Source organism: Barbus barbus, assembly GCF_936440315.1.
Source record: "Barbus barbus genome assembly, chromosome: 4".
Classification (NCBI taxonomy): Eukaryota; Metazoa; Chordata; class Actinopteri; order Cypriniformes; family Cyprinidae; genus Barbus; species Barbus barbus.
The window spans coordinates 31,238,317-31,265,639 of record NC_136732.1 but is presented as its reverse complement, the minus strand read 5'-3'; the positions used below and the strand labels follow the sequence as shown (position 1 = coordinate 31,265,639).

General features: G+C 36.8%; 2 protein-coding genes across 3 annotated transcripts; one reads left to right on the top strand and one right to left on the bottom strand.

The window, feature by feature from the left end:
• The first annotated feature begins 911 nt into the window (after window positions 1–911).
• Window positions 912–22,298, top strand: LOC306868915 (H(+)/Cl(-) exchange transporter 7-like). Of its 2 annotated transcripts, none has more exons than XM_079415388.1 (25): window positions 912–1,120; window positions 1,731–1,802; window positions 2,311–2,376; window positions 2,574–2,639; window positions 3,233–3,365; window positions 7,125–7,234; window positions 8,379–8,459; window positions 8,636–8,698; window positions 8,780–8,863; window positions 8,942–9,035; window positions 9,265–9,329; window positions 10,385–10,501; window positions 10,731–10,785; window positions 10,903–10,963; window positions 12,382–12,523; window positions 12,655–12,670; window positions 17,186–17,358; window positions 17,512–17,563; window positions 17,731–17,858; window positions 18,047–18,132; window positions 19,050–19,182; window positions 19,280–19,339; window positions 19,434–19,610; window positions 19,956–20,036; window positions 20,927–22,298. In XM_079415388.1, exons 1-25 carry the CDS (start codon window positions 1,016–1,018, stop codon window positions 21,011–21,013), a joined length of 2,307 nt encoding a protein of 768 aa, XP_079271514.1. In that variant the 5' UTR covers window positions 912–1,015; the 3' UTR covers window positions 21,014–22,298. The 2 variants fall into 2 exon arrangements, with proteins under 2 accessions (XP_079271514.1, XP_079271513.1); XM_079415387.1 differs by having other exon boundaries at window positions 12,655–12,748.
• A 480-nt stretch (window positions 22,299–22,778) lies between these two features.
• On the bottom strand, window positions 22,779–24,694 carry LOC306864939 (retinal cone rhodopsin-sensitive cGMP 3',5'-cyclic phosphodiesterase subunit gamma-like). The gene is made up of 3 exons (XM_079409251.1): window positions 24,485–24,694; window positions 24,152–24,192; window positions 22,779–24,006 (listed from the first exon to the last, which is right to left on the bottom strand). Exons 1-3 carry the CDS (start codon window positions 24,655–24,657, stop codon window positions 23,930–23,932), a joined length of 291 nt encoding a protein of 96 aa, XP_079265377.1. The 5' UTR covers window positions 24,658–24,694; the 3' UTR covers window positions 22,779–23,929.
• Between the last annotated feature and the right edge of the window lie 2,629 nt (window positions 24,695–27,323).

Here is a 27,323-nt window from a genome sequence, read left to right as displayed (position 1 = left end):
GTATTAAGACATTTAATTTCATATTATACAAGATAAATGCATATTATATACTAATAAACAGCTAATTTAGAACATTTATATTACCCTTTTAACTATTATAGGCCTATTAAAATATTATAAATGTGTTAGATTACTAGTAAGACAAGTGATTATAATGGGAAATATACTTAATAAGCAAGAATTAAAGTGTGACAAACTGCTAAATAGCTATTATATATGATTATTTACCTGCTGGCTTGCTGGAGCTTTGAATTCTGCCTTTAGCAGCCTCCCTTTGCTCTGTTTTTTTTTTTTTACAAAGTGTGCCAACAGAAAATTTGGAGTTATTCATATAAGATCTGATCGGGAACAATAATTTGATTTAGACATTTTAAGAACATGCATAGTCTGTACAAGTTGTTACGATTTTTAGAAGACAAAGCAAATCATTACCGACAGAAATACAAAAACAAACTACCAAATTACTAATACAGCAGATCAACCACTGACTGTAATGTGGATTGCAAAGCATCTGTTAATGCAATGAACTTCTGGAAGAACTGTCTTCTCCAGAGTGGGGGTGGGTTTGGTGAGAGACGATGAGGGCAGAGGGGCAGTGGCTTTAGCCACTGGGCCACCCCCTTGTGCATGGCCCTGATAATAGGTGTCCTAAAATCTAATCAAAAATAGTTGGAAAATAGTTGGAAACAGGCATTATTTTAGTCATTCGTTATTTTAGCTCTAATGGCGTTGAAATGTGCGAGTGAATATAATCTAAAATATATGATACGACAGTTATGAGCATGTTTTAACCTTTAACAGTATCATCTCTGTACCGCATGTCACTGTGACACAACCCAGAATAACTGAGAACTACATTTCCCAGACTTCCTTTGAATCAGATTTCTTTCTGGGACCTCTGTGCTTTCCGTACAGTCGTCACGAGATCGCTTATGATTGTTGATCATGGGGAAGAAGTGTTCGCAGTAGCTTTACAGTTAGCAGGTTTGATGCAAAGTTAATTGTCAAAGTAGACATGGCCAACATCACGAAGAAAGTGTCATGGTCTAGCCGAGGCGATGATCGCGGAGAGAGAACACCTCTGCTTAACGGAGCCGAGGACGTGAAATATAACAGACAGGTAACGTTACCAGACAAGCCATACAGACTGCAAAAATATGACATGTATAGGACTTAGCAATCACTCTGAAATTATTTGACCTCTGCTTATATGAAATACTTGCCCTGCTTATTAAATAAAGCATGCTTGTTAAAGTGCAATGCACTGTGCTAACTTGCAGACACAGAAAGCATGATAATACACTTATCACTAATGCACTAACTTGTCATTACATCGTTGAAATGAAAACAAAATAGTTCTCAAACTTTTTATTAGAGGGTAAACCCTTGTGTTTCTTGTATTTGTACCTACTGGCAATTTGCAGGGTGTTTTGCAACTCTGGATATTTGGAATTTAGCTTCCCATTTCTATTAACCCTCTTATTCTGCTAAGAAACTGCAAGCACCTGTGATCCTAAGACCTAGATTGAACTGGTTGATTCAGTCAGGAACATAGCTAGAGGTTAAGATATTAAATAGATACTAAAATTAGATATTCTTGACAGTGTCACCAAGACTTGTACCAACAACATTTGTTTTTTATAGCATATTTTTTGTGCAAAATGCATAATGTAGACTAAATGTAGATTTTAAAGTAGTCTTATGATAAATGTCATGTATTTGGTTCATAGTTATCTGGGGGAGGTAAATTCGATATAGGCAGGCTGAGCACTGAGGACCTTGAGGAAATCACACCCGAAGAGGTAAAATCTATTTACAACAATTCCTTTTTATTTATTTACATTTTTTTTTTTAAAGACGTGTAGAAACAATTATTATTGAAAATGCAGACATAAAAGCCTAGCCTATACTCTAGAAAAGTGCTTCACTGTTTTGACACACAGTTTCAGTTTTAATTTCAATGTGTTTTGTGGTTTTGATGCTTTGAATGCTGGGATAGTGCATGAGTGTAGTCTAAATCTCTCCTCAAATCAGGCATGTTGGCTAGAGACTCAGGAAAATGCCTGACTCATCGGCTTTTTCGGCCTGCACTTTATAAAAATAAATTATTGGGAAAATGCATGCGATGTACTTGATCATTTGTGAGTTTATGTTTCCAATGTGCTGGCACGAGGTCAAGTTTGCTCATGGCTGCAAAGAGTTGATGTAGCTAAATAAAGTGTTGTTCTATTCTGATTGCATGAGCATAGAATGACTGTATATGCCCTTGATGAATGTCAGCTCTGAGTCTGTTTTTCCCAAATCACACAGGACATTGTGAGAAGTCGACTGAAGGAAATCCCTCACAACGCAAAGCTGCTGTCCCTCAAATATGAGGTAATTGAATCTAGACCTGGCCTTCAGTCACCCTTTCCTTTCAATTGAGTGACTGTTAAAAATGCTTTGAAAAATCTGTAGGTTTTCTGTAAATTAACTTAAATATCACAGACAAAATGTAACATGTAAACTTGAAATAAACTGTCTTTGAAGAGCTGTAATGTAAAATGTCAAACCTAGTGTATTTTGTGTTTCAGAGTCTTGATTATGATAACAGCGAGAATCAGTTGTTTCTGGAGGAAGAGAGGCGGATGAGTCACATGGTCAGTAGCACCATCAGAGAGTTTCATTAGAAGTGGAGATGACAAACTGGTTCTGTGTCTGTGGGAAAAGTTTAACTGTTAACTTGAATCATGTGCACTTCGTAAGCTGTTCATAGAAAGGCACTCTCTGAGTTTACAACCATAACGGTTGATGGAGACCATTGAAATGAATGTGCAGTTTAAACTGACTATCCCAAAATTGTAGGGCATTTCACAGTCTTTTGTGCTCTTTTTAAATTGTTGGATTATGTACATGTTGTATGAACTCGATCCCAAAACACCTTGGTTTCTTTTTCAATCACATTGTTTTCTGTATAATAAATAATAACACTAGATTAATGTATTAAAACGACAACACAACTTACAGTGCATTGCACATATTTTTCCTAGTATTCTCCAAATATGGCTTGACCCGAAATTAATATGTCATGCCAAACATTTTAAAGATTAGTGGAACAGCAATAAGCCGTTTCCACGTATTAGCAGTTCATTCAGTGTACTAACAGAACAGACTCAGGTTTCCTTGTTATCCAACAGTAATTTGTTGTAAAATTTATAGATTAACTTTTAATGTTTATTTCTCTTAACCGTAGGGTTTCAGATGTCTGGAGATCAGGCGATGGGTGATCTGCGGTCTGATTGGGTTTCTCACTGGTCTCATCGCATGCCTGATAGACATTGCTGTGGAGACATTAGCTGGTTATAAGTACTCTGCAGTCAAACAAAGTATCCTTCCTCTGTCAGTCATCTATCTAATGTGATCAGTTTCTTGCGTAAAGCGCTCAAAAAATTGTGTTTGCTCCTTAGTTAATAAAAATGACCCAATACACTGCAGTTTGTGAACAGTTCGTCAAAACATATTTCATGCTATTTTGTGATATGAATGTTTGTTAAATCCATTTCCATTGTTACTACAGGAACAATTTGCCTGTAAACAGATGCATGGCAATCCAGACCGACACAGACAGAATGAAAACTGAGCATTATTTATTTTTTTAAATCTGATTTCATCTGTCCATGTAGTTATTTACAACCCGAATTCCGGAATTTTTGGGATGTTTTTTAAATTTGAATAAAATGAAAACTGAAAGACTTTCAAATCACATGAGCCAATATTTTATTCACAATAGAACATAGAGAACATAACAAATGTTTAAATGGAGAAATTTTACACTTTTATCCACTAAATGAGCTCATTTCTAATTTGATGCCTGCTACAGGTCTCAAAAAAGTTGGCACGGGGACAACGAAGGACTGAAAAAGCAAGAAATTTTGAAAAGCTGGGAGAACATCTAGCAACTAATTACAGTCGTGGTCAGAATTATTGGCACCCTTAGTAATTATGATCAAAGAAGACTGTGAAAATTAATCTGCATTATTAGTCCTTTTGATCTTTTATTAAAAAAAAATCACAAAAATCTAACCTTTCATTGGATAATAAGAATTTAAAATGGGGGGAAATATCATTATGAAATAAAGGTTTTTCTCTAATACACATTACCCACAATTAACGGCACCATGTTATTCAATACTTTTTGAAACCTCCATTTGCCAGTTTAACAGCTCTAAATTTTCTCCTATAACGCCTGATGAGGTTAGAGAACACCTCACAAGAGATCAGAGACCATTGCTTCATCCAGAATCTCTCCAGATCCTTTAGATTCACAGCTCCATGATGGTGCTTCTTCTCTTCAGTTCACCTCACTCATTTTCTACAGGGTTCAGGTCAGAGGACTGGAATGGCCATAGCAGAAGCTTGGTTTTGTGCTCAATGACCCATTTTTGTGTTGTTTTTGAGGTTTGTGTTTGCATTATTTTCTAGTTGGAAGATTCAAACATGGCCCATTATAAGATTTCTAACAGAGTCAGTCACTTGTTGATTTTTTTTATCTGTTGGTATTTGATAGAATCCATGATGCCATGTGTCTAAACAAGATGTCCAGGACCTCCAGTAGAAATATAGGCCCACAACATAAAAAATACAGCAGTATATTTCATTGTACACATGGGGTACTTTTTTATTCCTGTGCGCACCAAACCCATCTTGAGTGTTTGCTGCTAAAAAGCTAATTTTTTAGTTTCATCTAACCATAGAAGCCAGGCCCATTTGAAGTTCCAGTCGTGTCTGATAACTGGATATTCTGGAGATCATTTTTGGATGTGCTAGGAGAATTTTTCTTGAAACCCTCCCAAACAACATGATGTAGGGGCTGTTTGACAATTTTTTTTTTTTTAAGGTTTTCTGGCCCTGAAACTCAACCTTTCTCTATAGTTCTTCAGCTGTGGTCCAGTGAAAGAGTCTTTGGCCACTCAAATTCTCCTCCTCACCGTGCATTAGGACGATATAGACACATGTCCTCTTCCCGGCAGATTCCTAACATTTTCTGTTGATTGGAAATTCTTAATTATTGCCCTGATGGTGGAAATGGGAATTTTCACTGCTCTAGCTCTTTTGTTAAAGCCACTTCACTAATTTGTGAAGCTCAATTATCTTTTGCTGCACATCAGAAATATATTCTTTGGTTTTTCTCATTGTGATGGATGATTAAGGGAATTTGGGCTTTGTTTTCCCTCCTATTTATATTTCTGTGAAACAGGAAGCCATGGCTGGGTAATTTCATGGTCATTATCTCCCTGGAGTGCTCAAAATTGTAAATATGAATGGGAATATACTTCAGAGATATTTTACTCATAAGAATTTCTAGGGGTACCAATAATTGTGTCCAAGGTGTATTTGAGAAAAACATTTATTTCATAATGAGATTTTCCCCCATTTTCAGTTGTTTTAGTTCAATGAAAGGTTAGATTTTTGTGACTTTTTTTTTTTTTAATAAAAGATCAAAAGGATTATTAATGCAGGTTTATTTTCAGAGCCGCCTTTGATCATATTTACCAAGGGTGCCAATAATTCTGACCACAACTGTAAGTTAATTGACATCAGGTCTGTAACATGAGTTGCTATAAAAGGGATGTCTTAGAGAGGCAGAGTCTCTCAGAAATAAAGATGGTCAGAGTCTCGCCAATCTGTGAAAGAGTGCATAAAAAGATTGTGGGATACTTTAAAAACAACATTCCCCCACATCAGATTGCAAAGGCTTTACAAATCTCATCATCTACAGGGCATAACATCATCAAAAAATTCAGAGAAACTGGAGAAATCTCTGTGCGTAAGGGACAAGGCCGAAGACCTTTGTTGGATGCCCGTGGTCTTCAGGCCCTCAGATGACACTGCATCACTCATCAGCACGACCCAGGAATACTTCCAGAAACCACTGTCGGTAAACACCATCCGCCGTGCCATCTGCAGATGCCAACTAAAGCTCTATCATGCAAAAAGGAAGCCATAAGTGAACATGGTCCAGAAGCGCTGTTGTGTCCTGTGGGCCAAGGCTCATTTAAAATTGACTGTTTCAAAGTGGAAAAGAGTTCTATGGTCAGACGAGTCCAAATTTGACATTCTTGTTGGAAATCCCAGACACTATGTCCTCCGGGCTAAAGAGGAGGGAGATCTTCCAGTGTGTTATCAGTGTTCAGTTCAAAAGCCAGCATCTCTGATGGTATGGGGGTGCATAAGTGTATACGGTGTGGGCATCTTGCATGTTTTGGAAGGCACTATGAATGCTGAAAGGAATAAAGAGGTTTTAGAGCAACATATGCTCCCCTCCAGATGACGTGTATTTCAGCTGGACAATGCAAAACCCCATACTGCCGCTATTATAACAGCATGGCTTCGTAGTAGAAGAGTCCGGGTGCTGAATTGGCCTACCAGCAGTTTATATCTTTCACCTATAGAGAACATTTGGCGCATCATTAAACGAAAAATACGTCAAAGACGACCACAAACTCTTCAGCAGCTGGAAACCTATATCAGGTGAGAATGGGACCCAATTCCAACACCAAAACTCCAGAAACTCACAACCTCAATGCCCAGGCATCTTCAAACTGTTTTGAAAAGAAGAGGAGATGCTACACCATGGTAAAAATGCCCCCGTCCCAACTGTTTTGACACCTGTAGCAGGCATCAAATTTGAAATGAGTTCATTTTGTGCATAAAATTGTAAAATTGATCAGTTTAAACATTTATGTTATCTATGTTCTATTGTGAATAAAATATTGGCTCGTGTGATTTGAAATTCTTTTAGTTTTCATTTTATTCAAATTTAAAAAACGTCCCAACATTTCCGGAATTTGGGTTATAATTTAGCCCTCAACTAAATTAAAATGTTTTTTCTTTAGTAATTTTTATATTCCAGGAAAAAATATCAGTAGCCAATGTTTGGTACAAGGACAAATTTTATTCATGGTATTATGCGGTAATATAGCTCAGTAATATTATAATACTGTGCTATAGTACAGTTAGACTAATCAACTTTTTAAATGAAAATTCTACTTAATTGCATGGAAAGGTTTATTCGGTTTAATTAAATGTCATTGTGTGTTATTTATTTCTTCCTGGCTTCAGAGCTTCTTTAACTAGACGTTCAGACATTGTGAAATTCACAGAGCTTGGAGGCCTGTCCATCTCTCTTATACTATGGGCAGTGCTGAACTCTGCTTTCGTGATGGTTGGAGCTATCGCTGTTGCTTTTTTTGAGGTGAATGTTTTCTTCCTGTCAGAATGAGATTTGTGTGGCTTCTGCTTCCCTTCTGTACTTCAGTATCACTTCAGAGAAATCACTCGGCTCTTTCAATGAAATGTCCCCAAGCAGAAAGCAGAATTTGGCTATGTTCAGAATAGCATACTAAAATACTATTCATACTATTTATACAGTACATAATATGTACCAGATAATGTATCCCACAAAGCAGTGCATCCCACTGTCCTGTTGATTTCCACAAATGAACTAGAAGTAAATTAATTCTATTTCTCAGCTCATACATGGTAATCAGACTTTGCCATTTCTCTACTAAGCAAAATACAGACCTTTTCAAAACTCTGGGATGAGCAAAAAGAAAAAAAGTCTGGGATTTAAAAAGAAATTGGTATTTTAGTTAATACACAATTATACTCAAGAAAGTAGAAAAAATTAAAAAATTTACTCAAGTACTGTAATGAAAGTATTTGTAATTAGTTTGTTTCCACCTCTCCAACTGTTTAGTAGCACAACTGTTTTCAACATTGATAATAATAATAAAGAAAAGTTTTGAGCAGCAAATCAGTACATTTAAGAAGCAGTCTTTTACTTTACTTTAGCTTGAAAACCAAATCCTCTATCCGCCGTTGTTTCCTTAATATTTGCATAATTCTTTCACCTTCGCACTAGTGCTAAACGTGGCAAGTATAAACCAGGCTCTACACCTGAAGCGCTCTCACTGACTGCGCCTCTCTTCACTTGATGAGTGAAATCTGTCTCCTGCTACAATGTGCCACGACTCAGCAACACACTCTGTATGGAGCGGATGCTTTGGAGCAGCTCAGACCATGCACTTGCACAAGTGCGACCACGTCAAATTTGAACTCGGACATTCTCAAAAAATTGTTGCAAATGCTACCATTTTGGTCACAGTCTAGAGCCCTGTTATGTGTTACTAAAGGCTGGACTAATAACTGCTAAAACTTAAGCTTAACCATCACACAAATAAATAACTTTATAAATATATTATAACAATTTTATTTTGTAATATTTCACAATATTCCTGGTTTTACTGTATCAAATAAATGCAGCCTTGGTCAGTATAAGAGATTTTAAACATAAAAAAACTTTGAATGGTGTACATTTTGTACTATTTTTCTCACAGCCCATTGCTTCAGGAAGTGGAATCCCTCAAATAAAATGTTACCTGAATGGAGTGAAGATCCCTCGCGTTGTTCGACTAAAGGTGATCGCTTAAGATTCTCTAAAAGAAAAATAAGACGGCTTGATTATTAACTGAACAAAAAGGTTAAAGAAATTATTACACATAGATATAGATGTGTATGATGTGTAGATAAATAGATATTTTTCAATTTTCTTATAATAGATCCCCATAACAACAGTTTTCTTCCATGTCCACAGACTCTCGCGATAAAGGTCTTTGGTGTGATCTGCTCAGTTGCTGGAGGTCTCGCTGTTGGAAAGGTACAATAGAAAAACAGTCAGCTGGGGTTAATGAGATTAATAAATTAATTGTTGGACTCAGCAGCTGCTCTCCTCTCACAGGAAGGACCCATGATTCACTCGGGAGCAGTGGTGGCCGCAGGAGTATCTCAAGGCAGAAGCACTTCACTGAAAAAAGATTTTAAGGTCAGTTTTCTGTACTGCTAGGACTCCTTGAACCTTACAGTAAACACAGAGCCTGACTTCAAGTTTCTGTTCCCGCAGATATTTGAGTATTTCCGCAGGGACACAGAAAAGAGAGACTTTGTCTCGGCAGGAGCAGCAGCTGGAGTCTCCGCTGCCTTTGGAGCCCCTGTTGGTGAGACATGCAGAAAATCGTTTTAAATATCCATATTTTTACATGGGATAGAAGCAAGTTATGCAAAACCAATGTCAACTATGGTATTATTATATTGTTAAAGCATATTAAAGTACCTGATACGCTACAGAGTTGTGGCTATAAGTGTAAAATCCATCATTTGCTCCTCTGAATAAAATCTCAAAGACTGCTAAACCTCATTTTTGATTCATTGTGTTTTTTGGCACAGGTGGGGTTCTGTTCAGTTTAGAGGAAGGCGCGTCTTTCTGGAACCAGATGTTGACGTGGAGAATTGTGAGTGATTGTGAATAAGAGCTTGGCTTCTCATCAAAGAGCACTGTCAGTTTCAGTTAATTTTAACTGTGACATATCATGAAAATCTGACTTTTCCAGGTTTTAAGTGCTATAATCAGGTCCCCAGTGCATCTACCAGCCAAGGAAACATGAAAAAGATTAACCCAGTAACTTTGTTTTAGTAAGCCTGTTTCTGCAAGCTTCTGAAAAAAACGAGCGCATCTGATTTCGCTCCCTTGGTGATGTGGCAAAGGGATCTCATTATAATATTACCGCCCCTTCATCTGTAAGTTTCCACCTGCTGTGACGTAATTTTGAGTTCGCAAGCGACAACGGTATAGCAGTTCTAATGCCATGGCGACAGTTTGAGCAAAACATGCTAACTGTTCTGTCTTTGGCTGCACAGACGAGCACAGAACACTATTAGTCCCAGCCTCAGAGGAGACAAGAGAGCAGTGGATTTATTGATTTATTTACTGTATGCTGCTGCCACACAGATCTAAAATAATCATGCGATTTATTTCCCAGCTGTTTACCTTCACAGACATAACTGACTGTTTTGTAACTCGTGTGTGTTTTTAACGTAAACTTGTGTGTGAATGAGAACTTAGTTTACTCACATGCTGTGACAGCCGCTTTCTGTCCATGTGCTTCGGATGTGTACACTCAGAAAACCGTATGTCAGAAGTTTAAACTAATATGGTTTAAAACACATGATTTCAGTGCGATAAGCATGATAATCAGAACCAAAACAGATGTTTTTAGCAGGTATGAGCTAAAATGGTGCAGCTCTATTCTGGAAAGGGGGCGGGAGCAGCAGCTCATTTGGATTTAAAGAAACAGGCACGAAAATCAGAGTGTTTCTGCTTCCACTCAAAATAGGCATTTTCAAAATGATATAATAAATGATCTGTGGGGTATTTTGAGCTGAAAGTTCACAGACACATTCTGGGGACACCAGAGACTTATTATATTATGTATTGTAAAAAGGGGCATAATATCTCCTTTAAAGTTTGACCGTTTGAACCCCTCATCCTGCTGTGTTTTTGATCTAGTTCTTTGCTTCAATGATCTCCACCTTCACACTGAACTTTTTCCTGAGTATTTACCATGGGAAGCCTGGAGCACTGTCTAGCCCTGGTCTCATTAACTTTGGTCGTTTTGACATTGAAGTAAGTTCTGTCTCTTTCTCCTTCAGTTACTCTGACACTCTTCCCCTTTTTTAGCTGCCATAGTTTTAACTCAGCACTGAGATTTAAAAGGAAAATCTGTAAGTGGAATTGACTCTTGAAGCTGTCTAAAATATCACAAGAAAGAAAAAACTATATTATATTGTAGCTATATTAGTCACGACATTCCTGAACTAAATTTGATGTTTTCTTTTTCTTTTTCTTCTTTTAGAGTGTACAGTATAATTTATATGAAATTCCTCTCTTCATTATCATGGGAGCTTTAGGTGAGGGTAACGTCACTTTGTCCACGCATAAAATATCACAATAATAGTTTTTTAATCAAATTAAAATGAAAGGATATACCATTTGAATCATTCATCTTTTTTCCTTTCATTTTCCAGGAGGGGTGCTTGGAGCATTGTTCAATGTCATCAATTATTGGCTTACAATTTTCAGAATAAGGTATGATTGCAAGCTATTGAATATGGAAGGTCATGCGTAATATGTGTGGCCAAAAATTTAACTGGAAAATCAATATTTAGTATAGTGGAAAAACTATTGGTGCAATGCATCTAGTCTGTATTTTGGCCATTTTTATTTATTTATTTATTTATTTTTTTTGCAGCAACTTGACAATAGGTTACAGTTGCTGCAAAAACTTGAGTTTTCTAAATGATTGGTCAAATGTATAGGTTTTGTCTCAATTAGGGTGTATTACTGGGTCTATTACAAAGCAAAAGCCAATGGAATGAGTCTGAAGACTTTTACACATCAATCACATGTCATGTGACAATTTTCTGGGTTACGCCCACACGTTAAATTCATAGTTTTAGTGACGTCACACCCTTTCAGGAACGCTCACCTGGAGGGCAAAACAAGGCTTTCTTCCACTGACCACCAGTTCTTTTTATGAGGATTGCATTAAGTAGTAAGTCACTGATATTAAAAGTCTAAAATCAGTATACACTTTATTGATGATGCATACTTTGTATGGGCAAGCAGATGAACCCAGAATATAAATGCAGTGTGCAAAGTTTCCCATAGAAAATGTGTTTTCACATATCTTTGTTTTAATCTTTTGAGAGGTGATCTAAATATTTGTGTATTGGAAACAGATGGAAAATTGATAGGCTTGTGCTGCAGCTCTATGGCTGTTTTGCCCTCCAGTCTAGGTCTTTGAACCAGTCACATGACTGAAAACTATGAATTGAGGAAGAGAGTTGCTAAAGTTGTAAGGCGTTTAATGGAAAGTGAGAATGAGATGATACTGAAAACACAAAATAACCTTTTGAAAAAGTAGTATTGAGCATAACATTTAACAAAACTTTTATTTTTTAAATTTGACACCAATATTTATATGTTTGGTTTTAGCAATATCAGTCTATGAAATGAATCAAAGTGACAACAAAGACAAACTTACAAAATATCTCTATTTCATGTAAATATGTTCTTCTGAACTATCAATTCCTCAAAGAATCCTGAAAAATATCATGTTTCCAGAAAATATTGAGCAGCAAACTTGTTTTCAACATTGATAATAATAATAAATGTTTCTTGAGCAGCAAATCATCATATTAGAATGATTTCTGAAGGATCATGTGACACTGAAGACCGGAATAATGATGCTAAAAATTCAGCTTTGCCATCAAAAGATTAAATTACATTTTGTAATATATGATAATAAAAACATTATTTTAAATTGTAATAATTTTTCAGAATATTGCAGTTTTTTGTTTTGTTTTTTACTCAAATAAATGTAGTATTTGTGAGCATAAATAAGTCATTTTTACATTTTGTGCTGCAAAAATTATCTTTCTTTCTTTCTTTCTTTCTTTCTTTCTTTCTTTCTTTCTTTCTTTCTTTCTTTCTTTCTTTCTCAGGTATGTCCACCGGCCATGCCTGCAGGTGATGGAGGCTATGCTGGTTGCCGCGGTGACTGCTACAGTTTCCTTTGCTATGATCTATTTCTCCAATGACTGCCAGCCGTTGGGACAGGACAACACTGAAGAATATTCCCTACAGGTGTTTATATACTTACTGGGCTGTCAAGATGTTTCCTTAAATGATAAAATGCTAAGCTGAACTGATCTTAGGTCAGAATATAGTCAGCAATGCCAAACCTAAACGTGATTTGTTATATTGTTCCTTTACAGCTCTTCTGTGATGATGGTGAATATAATTCCATGGCCTCCGCCTTCTTCAACACCCCTGAGCGGAGTGTGAGGAGTCTGTTCCACAACCCTCCAGGTGTGTCTCAGTGAGGGTGTGGTTGGGTGTGGACGGCTTTGAGAATGTGTGTGGACATCTTATCAAACTTGCAAACGAAACATCAAGCCTTTGAACACTGCTTCACTTATGTGGTGTGTCTGCATGTTTTTTAGCCTGTGTGTGTTTGCATGCATGTGTCTGTCAAAGCAGATTTAGATTTACAAGCTGGAGTTAGGCCAGCTGACAGGCAGCAATGAGTGCACCACAGTCAGTACACAGCCACTGGACTTAAACAAGCAAAATCACAAATAAATAAGTGCCCAACATTTATCATGACCATTTTTATATGTGGCAAGTTGTTAATGCATTAGAATGTAATATGATTATATTATTTCCTAAAATTCGATTTATATGATTAATATTACACTTACTTTATATAATTTACAGTCAGGTCCATAAATATTGGGACATCGACACAATTCTAACATTTTTGGCTCTATACACCACCACAATGGATTTCAAATGAAACGAACAAGATGTGCTTTAACTGCAGACTGTCAGCTTTAATTTGAGGGTATTTACATCCAAATCAGGTGAACGGTGTAGGAATTACAACAGTTTGCGTATGTGCCTCCCACTTGTTAAGGGACCAAAAGTAATGGGACAGAATAATAATCATAAATCAAACTTTCACTTTTTAATACTTGGTTGCAAATCCTTTGCAGTCAATTACAGCCTGAAGTCTGGAACGCATAGACATCACCAGACGCTGGGTTTCATCCCTGGTGATGCTCTACCAGGCCTCTACTGCAACCGTCTTCAGTTCCTGCTTGTTCTTGGGGCATTTTCCCTTCAGTTTTGTCTTCAGCAAGTGAAATGCATGCTCAATCGGATTCAGGTCAGGTGATTGACTTGGCCATTGCATAACAGTCCACTTCTTTCCCTTCAAAAACTCTTTGGTTGTTTTTGCAGTATGCTTTGGGTCATTGTCCATCTGCACTGTGAAGCGCCGTCCAGTGAGTTCTGAAGCATTTGGCTGAATATGAGCAGATGATATTGCCCGAAACACTTCAGAATTCATCCGGCTGCTTTTGTCAGCAGTCACATCATCAATAAATACAAGAGAACCAGTTCCACTGGCAGCCATACATGCCCACGCCATGACACTACCACCACCATGCTTCACTGATGAGGTGGTATGCTTAGGATCATGAGCAGTTCCTTTCTTTCTCCATACTCTTCTCTTCCCATCACTCTGGTACAAGTTGATCTTGGTCTCATCTGTCCATAGGATGTTGTTCCAGAACTGTGAAGGCTTTTTTAGATGTCGTTTGGCAAACTCTAATCTGGCCTTCCTGTTTTTGAGGCTCACCAATGTTTTACATCTTGTGGTGAACCCTCTGTATTCACTCTGGTGAAGTCTTCTCTTGATTGTTGACTTTGACACACATACACCTACCTCCTGGAGAGTGTTCTTGATCTGGCCAACTGTTGTGAAGGGTGTTTTCTTCACCAGGGAAAGAATTCTTCGGTCATCCACCACAGTTGTTTTCCGTGGTCTTCCGGGTCTTTTGGTGTTGCTGAGCTCACCGGTGCGTTCCTTCTTTTTAAGAATGTTCCAAACAGTTGTTTTGGCCACGCCTAATGTTTTTGCTTTCTCTCTGATGGGTTTGTTTTGTTTATCAGCCTAATGATGGCTTGCTTCACTGATAGTGACAGCTCTTTGGACCTCATCTTGACAGTTGACAGCAACAGATTCCAAATGCAAATAGCACACTTTAAATGAACTCTGGACCTTTTATCTGCTCATTGTAATTGGGATAATGAGGGAATAACACACACCTGGCCATGGAACAGCTGAGAAGCCAATTGTCCCATTACTTTTGGTCCCTTAACAAGTGGGAGGCACATATGCAAACTGTTGTAATTCCTACACCGTTCACCTGATTTGGATGTAAATACCCTCAAATTAAAGCTGACAGTCTACAGTTAAAGCACATCTTGTTTGTTTCATTTGCAATCCATTGTGGTGGTGTATAGAGCCAAAAATGTTAGAATTGTGTCAATGTCCCAATATTTATGGACCTGACTGTATATGGTTTTGATATTGACAAATAGCTGATTAGCTATTTGTGTTACCAAGCAATTGAACAGGTGTACCTAATAAAGTGGCCGGTGAGTGTATAAATACATACATACATACATATATATATATCTATATATATATACACACACACAGTGGGGCAAATAAGTATTTGATAAACTGCCGATTTGTCAAGTTTTCCCACTTACAAAGAATGGAGAGAGCTGTAATTTTCATCGTAGGTACACCTCAACTGTGAGAGACAGCATATTTTTTTAAAATCCAGAAAATCACATTGTATGATTTTTTTAATAATTAATTTCCATTTTATTGCATGAAATAAGTATTTGATCACCTACCAACCAGCAAGAATTCTGGCTCTCACAGACCTGTTAGTTCGTCTTTAAGAAGCCCTCCTATCCTCCACTCATTACTTGTATTAATTGCACCTGTTTGAACTCGTTACCTGTATAAAAGACACCTGTTCACACACTCAATCAATCAGACTCCCACCTCTCCACTATGGGCAAGACCAAAGTGCTGTCTAAGGACACTAGGGGCAAAATTGTCGACCCGCACAGGGCTGGGATGGGCTACAGAACAATAGGCAAACAGCTTGGTGAGAAGGCAACAACTGTTGGCGCAATTATTAGAAAATGGAAGAAATTCAAGATGACTGTCAATCTCCCTCGGACTGGGGCTCCATGCAAGATCTCGCCTCGTGGAGTATCAATGATCTTGAGAAAGGTGAGGGATCAGCCTAGAACTACACGGGAGGACCTGCTCAATGACCTGAAGAGAGCTGGGACAACAATCTCAACGGTTACCATTAGTAACACAATACACTGTCATGGATTAAAATCCTGCAACGCGCGCAAGGTCCCCCTGCTCAAGCCAGCACATGTCCAGGCCCATCTGAAGTTTGCCAAAGACCATGATCCAGAGGAGGCATGGGAGGTCATGTGGTCAGATGAGACCAAAATAGAACTTTTTGGTATAAACTCCACTCGCTGTATTTGGAGGAAGAAGAAGGATGAGTACAATCCCAAGAACACCATCCCAACCGTGAAGCACGGGGGTGGAAACATCATGCTTTGGGGGTGCTTTTCTGTAAAGGGGACAGGACGACTGCACCGTATTGAGAGGAGGATGGATGGGGCCATGTATCGCAAGATTTTGGGAACAACCTCCTTCCCTCAGTAAGAGCATTGAAGATGGATCGTGGCAGGGTCTTCCAGCATGACAATGACCCCAAACACACAGCAAGGGCAACTAAGGAGTGGCTCCGTAAGAAGCATTTCCTGGTCCTGGAGTGGCCTAGCCAGTCTCCAGACCTGAACCCAATAGAAAATCTATGGAGGGAGCTGAAACTCTGTGTTGCCCAGCGACAGCCCCAAAACCTGAAAGATCTGGAGAAGACCTGTATAGAGGAGTGGGCCAAAATCCCTGCTGAAGTATGTGCAAACCTGGTCAAGAACTACAGGAAACAGTCTGACCTCTGTAATTGTAAACAAAGGTTTCTGTACCAAATATTAAGTTCTATTTTTCTATTGTATCAAATACTTATTTCATGCAATAAAATGGAAATTAATTATTAAAAAATTATACAATGTGATTTTCTGGATTTTATTTTTATATTCTGTCTCTCACATTTGAGGTGTACCTACGATGAAAATTACAGATCTCTCCATTCTTTGTAAGTGGGAAAACTTGAAAAATCGCCAGTGTATCAAATACTTATTTGCCCCAATGTGTGTGTATATATATATATATATATATATATATATATATATACACACATATTTATATAATGCATATTTATATAAAAATTTGGATTTGTAACCCAGGTAGTGGGTTCGAGTCTCAGGTCTGGCAGGAATTGTAGGTGGGGGGAGTAAATAACCAACGCTCTCTTCCACCTTCAATACCACGACAGAGGTGAGACCCTTGAGCAACTGCTCCCCGAGCGCCGCAGCATTGGTTGCCCACTGCTCCGGGTGTGTGTTCACGGTGTGTGTGGTCACTATACTTGGCCACACGTCACTTCACTTTCACTTATTTAAAATATATTATAAATATAAATATATATATATATATATATATATATATATATAATAAAATTTATATATGTAATAAAAATAATGAAAACAATATAGAAAGTTGTAGATAATGAATCTAACCAAGGGAAGTGGGACAAAAGAAAAGTAATATGATTATATAAATCTTTTTACTGAATGCTTACCTCGTAAATGAGCCATAACTGGACAGCCTATTAAGACTTCAGTCCCAGTCTAAAGCCATACCTTCTAACCAGGCTGCCCAACATTTTGAAGATGATTGCAATCTAGTTTTGTTTTGCTAATGTAATTTTACTGGGAATATCTGTCGCTCAGGATCTTACAACCCCTTGACTTTGGGGGTTTTCACTCTGGCATATTTCTTCCTGGCTGTCTGGACTTATGGTCTGACCGTGTCGGCTGGAGTGTTCATCCCGGCTCTGCTCATTGGAGCAGCCTGGGGACGACTATTTGGGATCCTTCTGTCTACCATTACTTCCAGCAAATCAGTAAGAACAGCTTTCCATTTCTCTACTTCCAATACCTTTTTTTAATTCCACCTACATTTTTAATTAATCTTAAACAACAAATTTGAGAAAAGTAAAGCTTAATGAAGAAAATATCACCGTATTGTGCTGTTGACATGTTTTCTTAACTGATAGATTTGGGCGGATCCTGGGAAATATGCTCTAATAGGTGCTGCGGCCCAGCTTGGTGAGTTACTGATGTTTAAGCGTGATGTTAGTGTCAACTAGATATTATTTAAGAAAATGCAGCAGGAATGCTGTCTTCTGGTTTATAATAGTTCTCCCAACTGCATTTCCGTGAAGGAAGTACATGTCAGCAATAACAAGTATGGTTTTGTTGTGTTAATCTGACAGGTGGCATTGTCAGAATGACCCTCAGTCTCACCGTAATCCTGGTAGAAGCCACCGGGAACGTGACCTATGGCTTTCCCATCATGCTTGTGCTGATGACTGCCAAGATTGTGGGGGATTATTTTATAGAGGTGAGAAGCAAAACACCTGGCATGGCTGTTTTTGTCTCCTGAGAGCTGGTGATTTGTTTTTCCAGGAGTTTTTGATCTGTGGCTTTTTAAGGGTGTCGTGAAGCATTAGTCATGCATGCATGTGTTTTGTGTTATTAGAGCATGAAGCACGTGTGTGCGTTTGTCTGACTGGTTTTTGTTGTTTATAGGGCCTGTATGACATTCATATTAAGCTGCAGAGTGTTCCTTTCCTCCATTGGGAGGCTCCTCCTACTTCTCATTGGCTGACAGCCAGGTAACCACACCCTCTAGCATTACATGTCACATGATGCTTTGAACTTCCAGTTAATTCACACAACCATGCAACATTACACTTAATCATAACTCCTGTCTCAGGTGAGAGAACAAAATGAGTATAAAATGTTACATATATTAAATAAACCAGTGCTGAGTTTCAGTCAGCTGAAGGTTTTTAGGTGTAGTGTTGTGGTTGACCAATATGGATCCTCTGATGGCTCAAGCTGATATTTCACAGAGCAGGGTAGCTAATGGCCGATAGAAAGGACTAAGTAATATTACAGTATTTAATTTAAAGTTAGTAGATAACACATGCATTAAAAATCTAATTTTTTTTTACATAAAAAAACATAAAGAATAAAAAAATGTAATAGTATTTATAGCTCCTAACAGGCTGTGTGACTATGAGATGCTATTACATCAAAATGTACGTCAGTATGCAGTTTTCTCTATTGCTCACGTGCCAGCGATTATCCCTCTGCGTGCCACTGTTGGTACGCGTGCCGTAGGTTGCCGACCCCTGGTGTAGTGCAATATTGTTGTTGTTCACCAAAACTTCAATTTTTATTAATTAATTTAAATAAAATAAAATAAAATGTAATATTAGATGAAAGACTTAAGACACAGAGTGATAAATTTAAAGAAATTTATAAATGTCAACTAACTGAAATGAAATAGGTTGAAGTAACTGAAATAGTTGAAGTAAAATAACTAAAACTGAAATAAATATGTTAAGCATTGTTTATTGATTTATTTACATTTTTATAATAAGAAACGAAAAAATTAAAAAGCACATACAAAATGACTAAATAAAAGTTCATTCAAAGTATTAATAAATATTACAATATTAAATAATTCTAAAAAGCCCTGATGAAGTATCATGAAGTCAGTTGTGTGTTGATGTTTTCTCCACAGAGAGGTCATGAGCTCTCCAGTCACCTGCTTCAACAGAGTGGAGAAAGTCGGGAGAATTGTGGACATTCTTAGCAACACATCCACCAATCATAACGGCTTCCCAGTGGTCACTCATACTACTGAGAACGACGAGGTGACACAACCATGAAAACACAACCTCAGATCCCGTCGTTCCTACAAGTATATTTCAGTTTCAATAAAAACTAAACTTGCTTGTCTTTTTCCCACAGCCAGGAAAAATCGGTGGACTTATTCTTCGCTCTCAGCTCATTGTTCTTCTCAAACATAAGGTCTGAAACTGAATTATGATACTGCGGTTGGACTTCATTTTTTAGGAAATACTGTTACTACAGCAATAATGGTTTGGCATTGTGTCTGTCTCAGGTGTTTGTGGAAAGGGCGTCTTCACGTCTCAGCCAAAGGAAGCTACAGCTGAAGGACTTCAGAGATGCATATCCTCGTTTCCCCCCCATCCAGTCCATCCACGTCTCTCAGGACGAGAGGGAGTGCATGATGGACCTCACCGAGTTCATGAACCCGACCCCATACACTGTGCCTCAGGTCAGTTAACTTGCATGCTAGCATATTCTAGTCTGCAGTTGCGGAATTTGACAAAAATTTTGCATTTACATGCCATTTGGGAAAGTTTATGTGAAGTCAAATAAATTGATATTGATGCTGGAAGCCCTCCAGTTTTCATCGGTCATACCTGGAATTCTGCAGTGCCAGAGCTTTAAATAGAACGCCACTACCACACCCAATTGAAATAACTCAAAACAATCCTTACATGACATTTACAAATGATCTGCAAAAAATGGCATCAGGAAGTGTATTTCAGTTGTCATGTGCTTTAGTCACAGTATTATATGCAGTAATAACTACCCAGTCTTTGATATTTGATTTCAGGAGACTTCACTCCCCCGTGTGTTTAAATTGTTTCGGGCGCTAGGACTGAGACATCTGGTGGTGGTTGATAATGAGAACAGGGTAAGTGTGTCACTATTCTATTGTTTTATTGTGGTTCAGTTACTACTTTTAACTTGCAGCTCATCTTTAGAGATGCAAAAATAGTAGCACTATACTAGTATTATTAATTGTTATTGGCCGATATAAGAGATTTTTTTGTTTGTTTGTTTAATATATCATTGTTTATCAGTATTGGATATTTAAATTTGCATCTGTCATCTAACACTTAAAATGAATCTTTAAAAAAATTAATCATTTAATTAATAAAACTAATAAAAAGTCTTTAGAATATTTATTTTTTATATAGCACATTTTAATAGTGGTATTGCTAAATTTACTTGCAGTATTTAAATTATTGTATTTATTATTTATCTATGTACAATTTACTTAAATATAATGTATTAATTATTTTATTTAATCCATTTTATTTATTTTTTGTGTACCTATTAAAGTTAGACAGGCTTCACGCATTAATATTTTTTAAGGCAAGTCAAGACATCTTTTTAAAATTGCTTTTGCGTTTATTGATTTAAATATGTATTGATATTGATACTGAGTGAAATCACATTGTCAGTGTTGTGTTTTTATTTTTATGCCTGTTGTATTGCACTTGAGCTTTTATTTATGAAAAGTGCTATAAAAATAATGTTGTTTAATATTATTATTATTTTTATTTATTTATTTATTTATTTTAATTTCTTTATATAGACAAAATATAACATTATAGCGGAAATAATATAAAATTTGAATATTGACCAGTTTATTTACCAGTTATCTGCAATAACATCAAAATAATTAACAGCTTATTGTATCAGCCAAAATTGGCCGTATATCGTTCCGAATATCATTCAAATATCGTTCATCCCCAGTAATGTTATCAGTTTCTATTTCCCTGTGCTTTGGATGTGAAGGTTGTGGGACTGGTAACCAGGAAGGATCTTGCCCGCTATCATTTGGGTAAAGATGGTCTGGAGGAGCTTCACCTGGCTCAGACATGATTGATCATCATGTTCACACTGGACCCTGCCTTCAGAGCACCAGCTTTGTACCTTAAAAACTCAGGGGCTGGTCAGAGTCTCTCGTGTCAAAGATGCCAAACATAAACCTGCAACATGCACAATTTGTCTGAAGTTCAGCATTTTAAGGGCTTGATGTTTGAAAAATTTATCACACAGTTAGTTACGCGTTTATTTTTGCCTGTAGAAATACAGCGGATGAGCACATTGTGTTAGTTTTGCACTATGTGACTGTTTATTTATTACAATTATAATATTTTAGAGTAGATGAGCTTTTCGGGAGCCCTCACTTTTCGTGCCATTTTGTGTCACCTTACATGTTTATCATGGCTAGTTATCAGTTGAGATGTGTACTTCCCTGTGTATTGCCATGCCGATGATAATGGATATTGACATAATGTGTCAGTATGCATTTTTTATTTTTCATTTTCAGCAAGGCTGTGGTTTTGAATACTTACTTGCTAATGCTTATCATAGGTTCTAGTGTTGTTAGCTCAAAGTAAGTTATTCATTATAAATATGTAGGACGATTCAAGCAAGTTTCCTGATATAGAAAAAAATAGATTCTTCTAATCTCCATTTGTAGCATTAAGAAACCTGTTGGTTCACTTAATACAGACTCCTACATATTATATTGTTACAGATATGCAAATGTGGTTCATTACATTTTTGTTTACCTAGTGCTGTTTAGGATTTTTAAATGTTTCTGTCTTGATTTATTAATTTAATTGGTATTAAATCTGTTAGGGTGGATCAGGCCCTAAAATTAAATGCATAAATCCTATTTTTCACAAGCCTCTTGGCACTGGCAAGTTTTGGTACGCGTTTAAAACTATAGCTAGAGGTTTTATGTAGTACATTTCATGAGGGTAGTTCGTGTCTACGCAATGTGAATTTTCAGCCTCGAGCTACATTTGTTTTCTGTGAAAATCTGTACTTTAAAATGAACACATAAATTACAGTATTGAGCAGTGAAAGATGATTATGCTAAAATAATTGCCAAGTGGTGATTGCAACAAACGTTATTTGCCTGTACATCAGATGAAGCGTATAAACACGACATCCTGTTTTGATTGTGTGCTATAAAGTTTGACTTGTAGACTCTGCTTCATTGTTTAAAGCCAACATTATTTGTTTTTATTGATTAATGATCTTTCTCAATGCTGATCTCTACTTTTTATATGGCTGTTGATTTGAAGTAAAAAAGAAGAGTTTTATAACCATTTGAACAACTTTGTGAGCTAATAAAGCTATGAATCAACAACTGAATTCCTCGGGTCTCTCTCTCAGATGCTCTTGACTGATTTGGATAAGCATCTGTGCAGTTCAACAAATGACAATATTTTCTTTAATGTGTATATGTTAATCTGAAGTTAATTGTCAACTTTTTTTGAGTCTACTATCATAAATAGGGCTTCAAAGCTAGTAAACTTGGATTAAAAGACCCCAATTTTGTATCAGAATTTATGAGCAGGCTAAGGCTTTGGCTATACATGTTTTCACTTAACTTCAGTGATTCTGAGAAACGTGCATTATGTGTATATGTGACTGACGTTCCACTAAGTGCTTCAGGAAACATGTTTATATTTGCTAAGGGAACAACACTACATGACTAAGCTGTACTTGTACTTGTATTCATCCTTATACTACAATGGTGCATTCTTGTGAGCTATCTGAAAAAAATGGTGTAAGGTGAGAACGTGTAGAATGGAATTCTATGACTAATGCTACAAGGATCTCACAGTCTCAAGTAGGAATCTGATCCACCCTGTTTATTATAATCAGTGATGTCATATGCAGCTAGACATTTTTTTCACACAGTGAGACATATCTTGAACAATCAGCCTCTAGTATATATCAGGAGGATATATATATCACATATGGATTTATAATAATTTAAATACATAATATTTGCATAATTGTATAATTTAGGATCATGTAAATATATTTGAATACTGCTGAATCATGGGTGAGTATGAGGTCGTCTGGTTAGTGTTTTATTATGGACTGGCAAATACTTAAAACAGTATTAAACTGTAATCAACTATATACGTTTATTTGAATTTGATCTTGCTCCATTACTAATTAAATAAATAAATTGAGCGTAGAGCATTAAATATGTCCATCTGCAGTGCAGGTGCCTGAGGGTTAAGATCACTGTGTTCTAATCCATTTAGAGCAAGTCTCAAATCTCTTTTCCTTAATCCTCTCAAATCAGTAGGTGCCAAAATACATCTGTCTGGCATCAGCTGCTCTAGAGCATTCGGTAACTGTCAGTGCTCTATTGTGTATATTTTTTGTTCCCATTATATATCAGGTGGCCTTAACTACTATCTTAACTACTACTTACATAAAAAATAAGTGCAATGTACTTACTATCTTCATATTGTATTGAGGAAAAAGACCATGTCTACATCAAAACTTTATTTGAACATATTTAACAACACAGCTTAAGGTCTATTTCAATAAAAGCAAAATTTGCTAACAGCAGAAGAAATTCTAAGACATCATACAAAAGATTTGTGAAAGTGATTTATACAGCTAATAAGGCCTCTCCTTTCAGCAAACATTTACTAAAAAGAGTCAAAATATAGAAATAAAAACCGTTTATAGATATTGAAAATAAGTATTTTGGTTACGTGCTGTAGACAAAAAAAAAAATACAAACAGACTGGAATCAAATTCCACATTGCTCCACATTCCACAACTTTATATCATCCTAAAAACCTAATTCCTCCTGCATCTAGTCTACATTATGTATTGTGCATTCATAGGCTGGTGGGTTGGAGTTTATACAACTGTTTCAAGGCAATGGTGCAAGTGTCCTTTTGCAGCATCCCTCATTTGGGATCCAGAGGTGGAACTAGTCTACGGTGACACATCTTCCTGTCGTCCAGTTCAAATAATACCATACTGGGCAAGCTCGTGCAACTCCAGATGGCTAAAGGCTTCCCACGGACACACCACAGTGATGTCTGTGCATGAAAGAAGTTGGCAGATGAAGCACGACAATGAGACAGACGGTGAGAAAAATCAGTTTGCAAGAGTAATGGGTTTAGCATATAACACAACACAGTAATTTGATCACTACATAAGCAATGTTCCAAGTGTTGTTCTCACCAGTGCCAAGACCATCCATTCCTGGGATCTCATCTCCAAATCTAATTAAAGAAAATCGAAAAAAAGGTTAATTCCTAATACACTCTTTGAAAAAAAGGTTCCTTCATAGAAGAACCATTTTGTTTCCCCAAAGAATCTTTCAGTGATCAGTTCTTAAAAGAACCCTTTTTCTCTTAGTGTGAAGAACCACTATAAAGAATATTTTATGAAATGGAAAGATTCCATGGATGAAGTTTCTTCATGGAACCAAAAATGCATTTACTTTTACATTTAAAATATATATACATGTAGAGAGAGAGAGAAATCAAGCAGATTTGAATGTCATCTACTCACCCTTTGACTCCCTTCTTGGGAGGTTTGCTTTTGAATTGTCTTGTCATTCTCTGTTTGAATTTAGGTGGTCCTCTTCTGGGTGTTGTTGGTCCCATCACTCTTATCGGGCTTATAGGTGAGTCGCTGAGACTGTCGCAGCTATTTCCCGAGCTCATCCCGCACACCGTCTGCATCAGATTTTTCAACAAAAAAAACAACAACTTCTCGTTTAACGTCAATCTCTCTTCGAGGACAGCCGGCTTAAATACACTCAGGTTTGTCCGTGTTTGCGTCAATGGGTCAACAGCAAAGCCTGACAGATTGGCGCAGTGACATAGCAGCAATCTGCTGCAGGTTAACTCAGGCAAAAGGCCAAGATCACTCATTGGATTCTGAAAACACAAACCGGCCTTCATTGAGAAATCTTTCTGAATGGTCAACTCACATCAGTACACCTGGAGAGTCTGTCATGTATTAGAAAGAACATATGCTTCATTCATGGCATCTGCAGAGGAAATGAATGAAGACAAAATCTGCACTCACAAGCATCCAAGCTGTCAACAACTTTGATAATGGCATTAGACCAGCCCTGGAAGCTCCTTTGCAAGAAATATGTGCTTCAAAGTATGTTCTAAATTTCTGCAAACATTTTCATTCACTGAGTTGCCATCAACAGCAATTTTACTCAAAAATAATTTCAAAGAACTTTCAAACATTTGTAAACATAGGATGACCATACATCATCTTAGATTTTCTCATTTTTCTTGTTGTTTTCATACTTGCTGAAGGTAATGTCTGAAAAGTAATTTAACCATTAGTGTGCTGACACTGCACATAATCGACCAATCGTGGCACGGAAGAAGGTGGGATCTACAGAGCAATACATAGCAATACGTGTGCATACAGTATAATGTATGAGGACTGTAGAAAGCACATGGATAGGAAAACAAAGCCCAAAAATTGACGTTTTAGGCAATGTAGAAATCCCTGCCAGGATGCATGGTCCCCAAACATCATTCACTGACTTTCCTTAGTAAATAATGAAGAAGGTTGAATAAACAATCAGCAACAACATGTCAAAGTAGCATAAATAACATAAAAATCTATCTATCTATCTATCTATCTATCTATCTATCTATCTATCTATCTATCTATCTATCTATCTATCTATCTATCTATCTATCTATCTATCTATCAAATATAAAAAAATATATTTAACTCATTAATTTTGAAATGTGATTGTGTCCCTGCAGCATTTAATACACAACACGTCAACATTAAAGTGAAAAAGACAACAGTATTATCTGCACTTCATTTGGATCATGGTTGCTGACGTTCAGCATGGTGTAATCTACGTTACGCACTAATGTACTTATAGTTAAGTCTCTGACATAGAGATTGTGAATGATGTTGGGGGTTGAGCATCATTAAGAAGATCGTGTCACACAGAGACAGACGTCAAATATAGTACTGGGATATGAGTGACGTGGCTGAGAGCGTTAATACATTTGAGAAAGAACACTTGCTTCTTTAAGAGAAGAGGAATGCAGTCCAACAGGTAAAATATCTTTCAGGCAGCCTTTACGTATTACATATGAGCTGATACAACAATAAAAAGGACTGACTTTTAAAGACAGTTTAAAGAAATAGAGAGCTCAAAGCCCTCCATCTCCCGTTCACAGCAGTCTTTTTGAAAGTTAACTTCACTCTGAATTACCCACCATTCCCTGCAGGCATGGATTGACTATAATCTCACAGAGCTCCTAAAGTGTGGTTCAGAGAATTGCAGAGTCTTCTGTGGCAATGGCATAAAAATGATAAAGCATAACTTACCTTGGTCTCATATTGGTGCCTGATTGTTTTTAAGTGTTTAAGTTACTGTTAAATATGACTTAAGAGAGTAAGAATTATTATTAGGCCTAGTAGTAGCAGCAGCAGTTAGTAGACATCAGCCTATCCATAAGCCTTTATAAATAAATGCTATATTAAACATAAACAATGTTATACAAAATAAAACAATGCCAACAGACATCAAACAATATAGAGCTGGGTAGTGAAAATGTAATTCAATTTTTAAACAGAAGAGGGTAGTAAGATTCTTAATAAAAGCTGACACACTAGACTAGTCTGGTGCTCAGTAAAGCACAGTAACTCTCAAACAGGGTCCTCAGCAAATTCACAAGACTACTTATATATTAAATCAAACTGAATTAAAATGCAAACTGTTAATAAATTGAAGATCTACAACATGTAAACTGACGTCATTTTTCTCACTCTGGTGAAACTACACATCTGAGGTCTCACTCAAGACAATTTAGAATCTATCTATCTATCTATCTATCTATCTATCTATCTATCTATCTATCTATCTATCTATCTATCTATCTATCTATCTATCTATCTATCTATCTATCTATCTATCTATCTATCTATCTATCAACTTAGGCCTGTAAAGAGTGCGTAAAAATGAACAAATGTTACCATACAAACAAAAACAAATGATGATTGCTACTGTACGAGGTATATTAGCTTACTCAAACAAAATCTGATACAATAACTGACTTTTTTTTCAGATTTAATGTTTGACAACAAACAAGGGTGTCTCAAATTTATAGGCCAAATGTGTAGCATAATTTGAATTAATAATTTATAATTTCACATTTAACAGTGTAGATATATTAGGCTTATATTAAGATATTTATTCCTTTTATACATTGCATTTAAGGAACATTTATCATTTAGCGCAGCTGTTTGCAGCAGGCATTGGTTTAACTCAGAAAAGCACTTCGAGGAATCTACAGACTTGTTGAGGCAAAGATCGTGTCGTATGTTTCAGCAGATGAGTTTGTGCAGAAGGCAT